The 13,012-nt window shown below is 51.3% G+C and overlaps 1 protein-coding gene and 1 pseudogene across 3 annotated transcripts in view; both read right to left on the reverse strand.

Annotated features, from left to right (window-relative positions):
- The window catches only part of LOC133130146 (tripartite motif-containing protein 16-like), a 75,143-nt gene that overhangs the window by 58,269 nt on the left and 3,862 nt on the right, over nt 1-13,012 (reverse strand). Inside the window, exons 5-8 of one of the 3 annotated variants that reach the window (XM_061244453.1) lie at nt 12,819-12,975; nt 7,002-7,052; nt 6,187-6,237; nt 1,698-3,209 (exon numbers count right to left, since the gene is read on the reverse strand). In XM_061244453.1, coding sequence (XP_061100437.1) covers nt 2,686-3,209; nt 6,187-6,237; nt 7,002-7,052; nt 12,819-12,975 — 783 coding nt within the window. In that variant the 3' untranslated portion in view covers nt 1,698-2,685. Of the gene's footprint in view, nt 1-1,697; nt 3,210-6,186; nt 6,238-7,001; nt 7,053-12,818; nt 12,976-13,012 lie in introns of those variants that run through there. The other 2 variants (XM_061244454.1, XM_061244452.1) reach the window with 2 other exon arrangements.
- LOC133130139 (NLR family CARD domain-containing protein 3-like) overlaps nt 1-13,012 on the reverse strand; it is a 121,020-nt pseudogene that overhangs the window by 25,235 nt on the left and 82,773 nt on the right.

Below are 13,012 nucleotides of genomic sequence, written 5' to 3' on the forward strand. Positions count from 1 at the left end.
CAGGCCTGCAGCGTTTCATTGCTCATGTTGTCAGGACTGCATGTTCTTCTGTGCTTCAGGGTTTTGATTTCATCCTCTATTTCAGTTCTGTTAATACAGATGTCTAGTGGATTTTGATTAGATTTTATTGTTTTTGTCCAAATCATGTCATTTTCATTTGGTCCTGATGTGGTGGAGTCAGGTCTGCCATTTTGATTTCCTTATCGAGATTTTCAAAGTCATTTTTCCAAATTGTGCCATTTTGAATAGCTGGTCCTGGCTTATGATCATCAAACTTTTTGTATAGATCCCAAAATGTGTCTATCAATAGCGTCTTCAATTTGACCTATTTTGGCTTCAATATGTTTTCCTTTTTTACGATGCAAGAGCTGTTTATATACTTTTAGAGCATTGTAATAATTAGGGCAAAGCTCTTGGTAGCATGGATCTCTGTGTTTTTTGTTTGAAAGAGTACGCAAACAATTTCTTGATGCTCTGCATTCCTGATCAAACCACACCTGCCTTTGTGTTCTTTAGATTCATTCTCATGTTTACAGGAGGAATATCTGCCAACGAGGCCAAAGTATTGAGCATCTCATTAAAATCTCTGCTAGCCAGGTTCACATCTTCAAAGGTAGATGTGTAAGTTAAGTAATGTTTTGATTTTTGGGTTTTCCCAATTTAGTTTTAATGTGTGAATATTGGCTTCACTCCATTTCTATGGGGGCTTTAGGAGACAGATCTTCTCTGCAGGTGAACTGCTCAGCAGCTTCTCTGTGCTGTCCAGGTACAGTACAGTCTGACAATGATCAGATATAGGGAGCTGTGGTTTAACCAGGAATGCCCTGATGAAGCTGGGGTCTAGGTCAGTGATGACATAATCCACCACACTTTGTCCGAAATGTGAACAATATGTAAACCTTCCCAGGGAGTCTCCCCTGGTCCGACCATTTACTATGAACAGACCTGGACTTTTACAGAGCTGCAGAACCTGTTTCCCACTCTTGTTGACCACACTGTCATTGTTTTGTCTGGCTGTTGTGTTTGGTGACGGGTTAAGAGGAGTGTAACTAAATATGTGTGTGTTTCCATTGGAATGAATAAAATCAACCTCTTTTCCTGTTCTGGCATTTCAATCTCCACATATCAGCACATATCCCAGTGAGTGAAAATGAACAGTTTCTCTCTGTAAATCAGAGAAACAGTCCTCTTTGTAATGGGGTGGATCTCTTGGTGGTATTTATAAAGCAAAGAGGAAGACTGGTTTAGATTGTAAAATAGAATCTATTCTGAGCCAGATATAGGAGTTGCCTTTTTACTGGCTTTACTGCCCTCTTTTTTCTTTTAACTGCCCCTTCTCCCTCTCTCTCCCCTCCCTCCCCCTCTCCCCCTCTCCTCCCTGCCTCTACCCTACCCCCTCCCTCCCTCTCTCTCTCTCCCTCATAATTTTAATTAATTTAAATATATAATAATAATAAAATTAATAATCAGGATGTAGTTATTAATTGTATAAACATTTTATTCATAATTGTAATTAATTCCCCTCTTTCTCAAGATTCAAATGTGCTTTATTTGCCTGACAAGTGAATTGTCTATTAAAGCATTGACAATAACAACATTACAGTCAAAACAAATACCCCCCCAGCATAACACACACATAGTAAACAACAACCCCCCCAAACACCCATAATAAACAACCCCCCCAGCCAAACACACACAGTAAACAACAACAACCCCCCAGCCAAACACACATAGTAAACAACAACAACCTTTCCCCATATATGTCTGTATATATCTTTCTCTTTCTCCTCTCTATCCCCCCTGCCTCTCTTTCTCTCTCTATCTCCTTCTCTCTCTCCCCATCTCTCCCTCTCTGTCTCTCTCCCTCTCCCTCTCTCAAATTCAAATGGCTTTATTGGCATCAGCCAAACCTTTTCCACACGATTTACAGAACAAAGAACCCATCAGACCTGGTTACCATGGTGTGGCCCGATCGGGGATCGCTGGAGCGGAACGACCCGTGCGCCAGCGCCAAGAGCTGGGAAAGTAATGAACAACGTATATTTCCCAATATGGTATTTAACAGAGTGGCACCTTGGAGAGAGCCGGGGGGAGAGTCAGCACCACCGGGGAGAGGCGCGTGGGGAACGCCAACACTCACTCCTCATCATTTCTGATTGGACAGGCGCGGCTGGGCCGAGTTGGAGAAAGAGAGAGACGCCCCACAAAAAGCCGCGCTGGAGAACAGAGCGGGGCTCATGACAGAGGAGGAGAGACCCGGAGCCAGTGCGTGTGAGGATCCCTAACGAGAGACGGGCCACAAGGCGGAGAAGGGGGACTTCCCAGGGAAAGGAGCCGATTGGACGGCCTGCCACTGATAACGACGGACGAACGCGGTCACGTGAATTCCACTTTTTTGTTATTTTTCTTTCTTTCCAGTGTTCCTAATTTTTTGGCCACTTAATTTTATTCTTTTTGAAAAAGGAATCATTATTTGTTCTGGACTATTGAGATGTGCCCTGAAGCCACTTATAAAAAATATATATATAATTTTTTGTTCACCTATTCTCTCTCTCTCTCTCTACCAGTGGGTCACCACAATGTGTGAACAAAGCACAGCCTTTTTCATAAATGCAATGATATTATTTCATATTCAGTATTTTTCCCTCTCTTTAATTACAGCTGATCTTCCCTTCACTCTCTGCCTCATCCCAGATCACACAGTTTTACAGAGGATCCATACCAACCCCTAAACCCAGGATAGAGGGGCTGAGTGAATGTGGTCTGGACTCTGTGCAGGAGGGTCATTGTGTCAGAGACGCTGTAGAAGGACAGAGTTCCTGCCCTGTGATCCAGGTACACTCCTATTCTGGAGGAGGGACCAGGGATTTGAGTGCTCTTATTATTGTGGCTGAAAGAGTAACTGGAGCGAGTGCAGCGCAACCTCCAGGACTTGTTAGTACGTCCCATTATACAGTCCTTACCCCGCCCTTTCCTCCTGATCTCTTTATATGACACTGCTATATAAACCTCACCCCCACTCCACTCAGCCTCCCAGTAACAGCGTCCAGAAACACCCTCTCTGCACAGCACTTGGGGCCAGTGCTCAAATCTCTCTGGATGATCAGGATATGACTGGATCTCTCCCACACGGGTCACCTCTCTGTTCCCCTCAGACAGACGGAGCTCTCTGTGCGCTGTGTTGGGGTCCAGTGTGAGCTGACAGCCATCTGATGGAGGAGAAGAGAGGAGAGCTCCACTCACATATTTTACACATCAAACATATTTTATACATCTTTCATATTTTATGTATTAAATCTCATATTTTCTTTATTGTTCTCATTTTTAAGATGTTTAAAGCTTTTTAAACTTACTTGTGTCTTCTGAAAGTTACTTTTCACTTATTTTTACCCTTGTATTGATTTTCAACCTCCCCCTCCCCCCTCCTTTCCACCTCTCCACTCCCCCTCTCCCCTCCCTCCCCTCCACCTCTCTCTCTCCCCTCTCTCTCCTCCCTCTCTCCCTCCCCCCCTCCCTCTCTCCCCTCCCTCCCCCTCCCTCCCTCTCTCCCCTCCCTCCCTCCCTCCCCCTCTCCCCCTCTCTCCTCCCCCCCTCCCCCTCTCTCTCCCCTCCCTCTCTCTCCCCTCCCTCCCCCTCTCCCTCCCTCTCTCCACCTCTCCTCTCCCTCCCCCCCCTCTCTCTCCCCTCCCTCCTTCTCTCCCTCCCTCCCTCCTTTCTCTCTCTCTCTCCCCTCCCTCCCCTCTCTTGCTCCCCTCCCTCTCTCCCCCTCCCTCCCTCCCTCCCTCCCTCTCTCCACCTCTCCTCTCCCCTCCCTCCCCCTCTCTCTGCCCTCCCTCCCCCACCTCTCCGCTCCCCTCCCTCCCCCACTCCTCCCCTCCCTCCCCCCCCTCTCCCCTCCCTCCCCCCCTCTCCCCTCCCTCCCCCCTTCTCTCCCCTCCCTCCCCCCCTCTCCCCTCTCCATCTCTCCCCTCCCCCCTTCTCTCCCCTCCCCCTCTCCCTCCCTCCCTCCCTGCCTCCTCTCTCCCCTCCCCCCCTCCCTCCCTCCCTCTCTCCCTCTCCCCTCCCTCCCTCCCCCTCTCCCCTCCCTCTCTCCACCTCTCCTCTTCCCTCCTCCCCCTCTCTCTGCCCTCCCTCCCCCCACCTCCTCTCCCCTCCCTCCCCCTCTCTCCCCCCTCTCTCCCCTCCCTCCCCCTTCTCTCCCCTCCCCCTCTCCATCTCTCCCCTCCCCCCCTCCTCCCTATCTCTCCCCTCCCTCCACCTCTCCTCTCCCTCTCTCCCCTCCCTCCCCCCCTCTCCCCTCCCTCTCTCCACCTCTCCTCTCCACCTCTCCTCTCCCCCCTCCCCCTCTCTCCGCCCCCCCCCTCCCCCCCTCTCCACTCCCCCTCTCCCTCCCTCTCTCTCCTCTCTCCTCTCCCCTCCCTCCCCCTCTCTCCTCTCCCCTCCCTCCCCCCTTCTCTCCCCTCCCCTCTCCCCCTCTCCATCTCTCCCCTCCCCCCCTCCCTCCCTATCTCTCCCCTCTCCCCTCTCCCCTCCTCCCTCCCCTTCCCTCTCTCCACCTCTCCTATCCCCTCCCTCCCCCCACCTCTCCTCTCCCCGCCTTCCCCCCACCTCTCCTCTCCCTCCCTCCCCCTCTCCCTCTCCATCTCTCCCCTCCCTCTCCCTCTCTCTCCCTCCCTCCCCTCCCCCTCTCCCCTCCCTCCCTCCCCCTCCCTCTCTCCACCTCTCCTATCCCCTCCCTCCCCCCACCTCTCCTCTCCCCGCCCTCCCCCCACCTCTCCTCTCCCCTCCCTCCCCCTCTCCCTCTCCACTCCCCCTCTCCCTCCCTCTCTCTCCTCTCTCCTCTCCCCTCCCTCCCCTCTCTCCTCTCCCCTCCCTCCCCCCTTCTCTCCCTCCCCCTCTCCCCCTCTCCATCTCTCCCCTCCCCCCTCCCTCCCTATCTCTCCCCTCTCCCCCTCTCCCCTCCTCCCTCCCCTTCCCTCTCTCCACCTCTCCTATCCCCTCCCTCCCCCCACCTCTCCTCTCCCCGCCCTCCCCCCACCTCTCCTCTCCCCTCCTCCCCCTCTCCCTCTCCATCTCTCCCCTCCCTCTCCCTCTCTCTCACCCTCCCTCCCCTCCCCCTCTCCCCTCCCTCCCTCCCCCTCCCTCTCTCCACCTCTCCTATCCCCTCCCTCCCCCCACCTCTCCTCTCCCCTCCCTCCCCCTCTCCTCTCCCCTCCCTCCCCTCTCCCCCTCTCCCTCTCTCTCCCCTCCCTCTCCCCCCCCTCTCTCTCTCCCCCCCTCCCCCTCTCCCCTCCCTCCCCCTCTCCCTCCCCCTCCCCCCCTCCCCTCCCTCCCTCCCTCCCTCCCTCTCTCCTCCCCTCTCTCCTCTCTCCCCCCCTCTCCCCTCCCTCTCTCCACCTCTCCTCTCCCCTCCCTCCCTCCCTCCCCCTCTCCCTCCCCCTCTCCCCTCCCTCTCTCCAACTCTCCTCTCCCCTCCCTCCCCCTCCCCCTCCACCTCTCCACTCCCCCCCTCCCCTCCCTCTCTCCACCTCTCCTCTCCCCTCCCTCCCTCCCTCTCTCTCTCCCTCCCTCCCCTCTCCCCTCCCTCCCTCCCTCCCTCTCTCCCCTCCCTCCCTCCCTCCCCCCCTCTCTCCCCTCCCTCCCCCCTCTCTCCTCCCCTCTCTCCTCTCTCCCCTCTCCCTCCCCTCCCTCTCTCCACCTCTCCTCTCCCCTCCCTCTCTCCACCTCTCCTCTCCCCTCCCTCCCTCCCCCTCCACCTCTCCTCTCCCCCCCTCCCCCCTCCTCTCCCCTCCCTCTCTCTCTCCCCTCCCCCCCCTCTCCCCTCCCTGCCCCTCTCCCCTCCCTCCCCCTCTCCCCTCCCTCCCCTCTCCCCTCCCTGCCCCTCTCCCCTCCCTCCCCCCCCCTCCCTCCCCTCTCTCTCTCCCCCTCTCCCCTCCCCCTCTCCCCTCCCTCCCTCCCTCTCTCCCTCCCCCCTCTCTCCCCTCCCTCCCTCCCCCCTCTCTCCTCCCCTCTCCCCTCCCTCTCTCTCCCCTCCCTCCTCCCTTCTCTCCCCTCCCTCCCCCTTCTCTCCCCTCCCCCTCTCCCTCTCCATCTCTCCCCTCCCTCCCCTCACCCAAATTATCTATTTCTTCATATTCCCTCAGAATCTCTGGTTGCTTCATTCAGAAGGCTTAATTACAGACTCACATTGTAAGAAGTCCTGTCTGGTCTGGGGCTCTAGAACAGAGACTTCTTCCACTGTGGAGAGAGAGATCACAAGAGAAAAAGATCAACCTTTTTCTAAGATCCTGGAGAAATTGAATGCTTGTTTCAATCTGCAAGTAAATGACAACTGATGTCACCCACAATACAGTATCAGAATGGGTCTCAAATGTTACAGTAAAACAGAGCAGAGAGAGGAGACAGGATGGTTTCATCATAAAACTCCTGAGGAATTTGACTTGTGTTCTCTCCTCTCATCTCTATGCAGTGTCTTGCATCCTAGTAAACAAAGACATACTGGTCATACTGTATTTTATTCTCTCAAGATTAAACAAAGCTCTCATTGAACACATTTAGGGTTATGCTCTAGCCAGAAGAACTGCCCCTTACATACTGGGTACGTTTATAGATTTCATCTCCTCTCCCCTCCCTGCCCCTCTCCCCTCCCTCCCCCTCTCCCCTCCCTCCCCCTCTCCCCTCCCTGCCCCTCTCCCCTCCCTCCCCCCCCCTCCCTCCCCTCTCTCTCTCCCCCTCTCCCCTCCCCCTCTCCCCTCCCTCCCCCCCTCTCTCCCTCCCCCCTCTCTCCCCCTCCCTCCCTCCCCCCTCTCTCCTCCCCTCTCCCCTCCCTCTCTCTCCCCTCCCTCCTCCCTTCTCTCCCCTCCCTCCCCCCTTCTCTCCCCTCCCCCTCTCCCTCTCCATCTCTCCCCTCCCTCCCCTCACCCAAATTATCTATTTCTTCATATTCCCTCAGAATCTCTGGTTGCTTCATTCATTTATTGAAGGCTTAATTACAGACTCACATTGTAAGAAGTCCTGTCTGGTCTGGGGCTCTAGAACAGAGACTTCTTCCACTGTGGAGAGAGAGATCACAAGAGAAAAAGATCAACCTTTTTCTAAGATCCTGGAGAAATTGAATGCTTGTTTCAATCTGCAAGTAAATGACAACTGATGTCACCCAGAATACAGTATCAGAATGGGTCTCAAATGTTACAGTAAAACAGAGCAGAGAGAGGAGACAGGATGGTTTCATCATAAAACTCCTGAGGAATTTGACTTGTGTTCTCTCCTCTCATCTCTATGCAGTGTCTTGCATCCTAGTAAACAAAGACATACTGGTCATACTGTATTTTATTCTCTCAAGATTAAACAAAGCTCTCATTGAACACATTTAGGGTTATGCTCTAGCCAGAAGAACTGCCCCTTACATACTGGGTACGTTTATAGATTTCATCCCTATTCACACTGAACACCTCTGTGATATTCTGGATCATCTGGAGCTCTCTCCCCTCCCTCCCCCTCTCCCATCCCCCCCTCCCCCCCTCCCTCCCCCTCTCCCATCCCCCCCTCCCCCCCTCCCTCCCCCTCCCTCTCTCCACCTCTACTCTCCCCTCCCTCCCCCTCTCTCTCCTCTCCCCTCCCTCCCCCCTTCTCTCCCCCTCCCTCCCCCCTTCTCTCCCCTCCCCCTCTCCCCCTCTCCATCTCTCCCCTCCCCCCCTCCCCATCTCTCCCCTCCCCCCCTCCCCATCTCTCCCCTCCCCCCCTCCCTCCCTCCCTATCTCTCCCATCTCTCCCCTCCCCTCCTCCCTCCCTCCCTATCTCTCCCATCCCTATCTCTCCCCTCCCTCCCCCTCTCTCTCCTCTCCCCTCCCTCCCCCCTTCTCTCCCCTCCCCCTCTCCATCTCTCCCCTCCCCCCCTCCCCATCTCTCCCCTCCCCCCCTCCCTCCCTATCTCTCCCCTCTCCCCCTCCCCCTCTCCCCTCCCCTCTCTCCACCTCTCCTATCCCCTCCCTCCCCCCCTCTCTCCCCTCCCTCCCCCCACCTCTCCTCTCCCCTCCCTCCCCCTCTCCCTCTCCATCTCTCCCCTCCCTCTCCCTCTCTCTCCCCTCCCTCCCCTCTCTCTCCCCCTCTCCCCTCCCTCCCCCTCTCTCTCTCCTCTCCCCTCCCTCCCCCCACCTCTCCTCTCCCCTCCCTCCCCCCACCTCTCCTCTCCCCTCCCCCTCTCCCTCCCCCCCTCCCCTCCCCCCCTCCCCTCCCCTCCCCTCCCTCCCTCCCCCCCCTCCCCTCCCCTCCCTCCCTCCCTCCCTCCGTCCCCCCCTCCCCCCTCTCTCCTCCCCTATCTCCTCTCTCCCCCCCTCTCCCCTCCCTCTCTCCACCTCTCCTCTCCCCTACCTCCCCCTCCCTCTCCACCTCTCCACTCCCCCCCCTCCCCCTCTCCCTCTCCCCTCCCTCTCCCCTCCCTCCCTCTCTCTCCCCTCCCTCCCCTTCTCCCCTCCCTCTCTCCAACTCTCTTCTCCCCTCCCTCCCCCTCCACCTCTCCACTCCCCCCCTCCCCTCCCTCCCCCTCTCCCCTCCCTCTCTCCACCTCTCCCCTCCCTCTCTCCACCTCTCCTCTCCCCTCCCTCCCTCCCTCCCCCTCTCCCCTCCCTCCCCCCTTCTCTCCCCTCCCTCCCCCCCTCTCCCCCTCTCCATCTCTCCCCTCCCCCCTTCTCTCCCCTCCCCCTCTCCCCTCCCTCCCTCCCTGCCTCCTTCTCTCCCTGCCACTCACCCCTCTCATTAATAATATATAACCTGTGAGACAGACTGAAATGTCACTCACCCCTTTCATTAATAATATATAACCTGTGAGACAGACTGAAATGTCACTCACTCCTCTCATTAATAATATATAACCTGTGAGACAGACTGAAATGTCACTCACCCCTCTCATTAATAATATATAACCTGTGAGACACTGAAATGTCACTCACCCCTCTCATTAATAATATATAACCTGTGAGACAGACTGAAATGTCACTCACCCCTCTCATTAATAATATATAACCTGTGAGACAGACTGAAATGTCACTCAACCCTCTCATTAATAATATATAACCTGTGAGACAGACTGAAATGCCACTCACCCCTCTCATTAATAATATATAACCTGTGAGACAGACTGAAATGCCACTCACCCCTCTCATTAATAATATATAACCTGTGAGACAGACTGAAATGTCACTCACCCCTCTCATTAATAATATATAACCTGTGAGACAGACTGAAATGTCACTCACCCCTCTCATTAATAATATATAACCTGTGAGACAGACTGAAATGTCACTCACCCCTCTCATTAATAATATATAACCTGTGAGACAGACTGAAATGTCACTCACCCCTCTCATTAATAATATATAACCTGTGAGACAGACTGAAATGTCACCCACCCCTCTCATTAATAATATATAACCTGTGAGACAGACTGAAATGCCACTCACCACTCTCATTAATAATATATAACCTGTGAGACAGACTGAAATGTCACTCACCCCTCTCATTTATAATATATAACCTGTGAGACAGACTGAAATGTCACCCACCCCTCTCATTAATAATATATAACCTGTGAGACAGACTGAAATGCCACTCACCACTCTCATTAATAATATATAACCTGTGAGACAGACTGAAATGTCACTCACCCCTCTCATTAATAATATATAACCTGTGAGACAGACTGAAATGTCACTCACCCCTCTCATTAATAATATATAACCTGTGAGACAGACTGAAATGTCACTCACCCCTCTCATTAATAATATATAACCTGTGAGACAAACTGAAATGCCACTCACCCCTCTCATTAATAATATATAACCTGTGAGACAGACTGAAATGCCACTCACCCCTCTCATTAATAATATATAACCTGTGAGACAGACTGAAATGCCACTCACCCCTCTCATTAATAATATATAACCTGTGAGACAGACTGAAATGTCACTCACCCCTCTCATTAATAATATATAACCTGTGAGACAGACTGAAATGCCACTCACCCCTCTCATTAATAATATATAACCTGTGAGACAGACTGAAATGCCACTCACCCCTCTCATTAATAATATATAACCTGTGAGACAGACTGAAATGCCACTCACCCCTCTCATTAATAATATATAACCTGTGAGACAGACTGAAATGTCACTCACCCCTCTCATTAATAATATATAACCTGTGAGACAGACTGAAATGTCACTCACCCCTCTCATTAATAATATATAACCTGTGAGACAGACTGAAATGCCACTCACCCCTCTCATTAATAATATATAACCTGTGAGACAGACTGAAATGCCACTCACCCCTCTCATTAATAATATATAACCTGTGAGACAGACTGAAATGTCACTCACCCCTCTCATTAATAATATATAACCTGTGAGACAGACTGAAATGCCACTCACCCCTCTCATTAATAATATATAACCTGTGAGACAGACTGAAATGCCACTCACCCCTCTCATTTATAATATATAACCTGTGAGACAGACTGAAATGTCACCCACCCCTCTCATTAATAATATATAACCTGTGAGACAGACTGAAATGTCACTCACCCCTCTCATTAATAATATATAACCTGTGAGACAGACTGAAATGTCACTCACCCCTCTCATTAATAATATATAACCTGCGAGACAGACTGAAATGTCACTCACCCCTCTCATTAATAATATATAACCTGCGAGACAGACTGAAATGTCACTCACCCCTCTCATTAATAATATATAACCTGCGAGACAGACTGAAATGTCACTCACCCCTCTCATTAATAATATATAACCTGTGAGACAGACTGAAATGTCACTCACCCCTCTCATTAATAATAAACACTGAACAAAAAGTTTGGAAATTTGCATATGGTAAATTATTTCTCTGTTGTAATAATGCCTCTTGGCAACACATTTTATACCGTTGGAAAGCCTGTTCATTTCCCTTTTAAATGGTGCCCCATTTGTAAGGAACATGCATTTGTGGGATGAGCAGCACAGCTGAGTATGTGGGTTGCGCTCATGAAAAATGTGCCAAATCTTATGAAACAGGCGATGTCAGAGACAGACCGTGAAGTGGGCGTCCCAAGAAGACCGGTTCCTCACCCTTTCAGCACTTAGGAACCGTAGGCTGTCTTCTACAGATTTGCAGTCAAGGTTTGCAGGACCATATGGCACATGGCTTTCGGCCCAGACAATCCTGAACAGACTGTACGCAGCCAATCTCCGGCTCATAGGGCTGCCAGGAGGCCTGCCATGACTGCCCTTCACCGTCAGGCCCGTTTGCACTGGTGTCGGCAACACCTGCACTGGAACCTGAACATGTGGAGGAACGCTACGTTCAGCCATGAGTCCAGATTCTGCCTACGGAAGTTGGATCATAGGGTCAAAGTGTGGAGAAGACGGGGAGAACGCTATGCTGATTGCTGCACCGATAGAGTAACACCTTTTGGTGGAAGCAGTGTGATGGTGTGGGGCGGCATCTCCATCACTGGAAAAACCAGGCTTGTCATCATTGGAGGCAATCTCAATGCAGAGAGATATCGAGATGAGATTCTGCAACCAGTGGCAATCCCATATCTCCACAGTCTGGGACCGAACACCATCCTCCAAGAAGACAACGCTCACCCCCAAACAGCGGGGTTTATCAGAGACTACCTCCAGAATTTGGGAGTAGAGAGAATGGAATGGCCTGCCAACAGTCCTGACCTCAACCCAACTGAACACTTGTGGGATCAGCTGGGGTGTGCTGTTGGTGCTAGAGTGACCAACACAACCACGCTGGCTGACTTGTGACAAATCCTGGTTGAGGAGTGGAATGCCATCCCACAACAGTGTGGGACCAGGCTGGTGACCAGTCAATCATCCAATCCACCAAACAACACCAAACAAGAGTCAATAGCAACAGCAGAATAAGCTGTTTGGCATTGGCAGAGAGGATTTGGCAAATTTTACATGAGCGCTACCCACATACTCAGCTGTGCTGCTCATCCCACAAATGCATGTTCCTTACAAATGGGGCACCATTTAAAAGGGAAATAAACAGGCTTTCCAACGGTATAAAATGTATTGCCAAGAAGCATTGTTACAACAGAGAAATAATCTACCAAACACAAATTTCCGAACTCTTTGTTTGATGTTATATAACCTGCGAGGCAGACTGAAATAAACATAGCAGATGTCGCAATTACAAGCAATACAGACAGCATATATGGGTAATAATTACCATTCACCTCTGCTAGACCATATTCATCAATAAAAGAGCTATTCGCTATTTGTGATAAAATGTGATTTTTGAAAATCAATCAATTATAATCAAGACATGGGAGGAATTAATCATGTGAATCTTGTACATATATAAATTAAATAAGGTTTTCATCACCATTGATGTTTATTTGCTTTGAACTGAACAAATTGGAAAAACTAATTTCACACATTATTTTAAGGAAATGATAAAGGAGCCCCAACACATATTCATACAGGCCTACCCAATAAAGTGATCAGTGAGTGTCTGTAATATAAATGTGAAGGGGGGTGCAGTGTGCACTAAATTAAATTGTGTTCTTTTAAATGAGGCCAGGCCAATGTGTCTCAGGTTTAAAAAATATATTTAAATGTTTAATTTTTCTTTTAATGAACATTGAAAACAGGTCCCACAGACCCAAACACCGCACAATGGTTAATAATATATAAGGTGTGTAAGTTCCTTTCATGTTGTAAGAGTGAATCTTAGGCAGATCACCTCACCACTGTGTTGTCTGCAGTGACTAAACACACTTTCTGCAGCAGGGTTTGTCCACCAACCTCTTCCAGAAACTTTGAACTCCGCCTTGAAAACATCCTCCAGTCGCTCTTTCAGTTCAGAGACAGATTTCCTCACAGCCTCAAAAGAGACGTTTGGACTGACAGTGATGCTGGGAGGGTCTCCAGGTCCAGGAGGGGCACAGAGGGACTGACAGCTCTGCAGACAGACAGACAGAAAGAGACAGACAGTGAAC

The sequence above is a fragment of the Conger conger genome, chromosome 6 (assembly GCF_963514075.1).
Source record: "Conger conger chromosome 6, fConCon1.1, whole genome shotgun sequence".
Taxonomy (NCBI): Eukaryota; Metazoa; Chordata; class Actinopteri; order Anguilliformes; family Congridae; genus Conger; species Conger conger.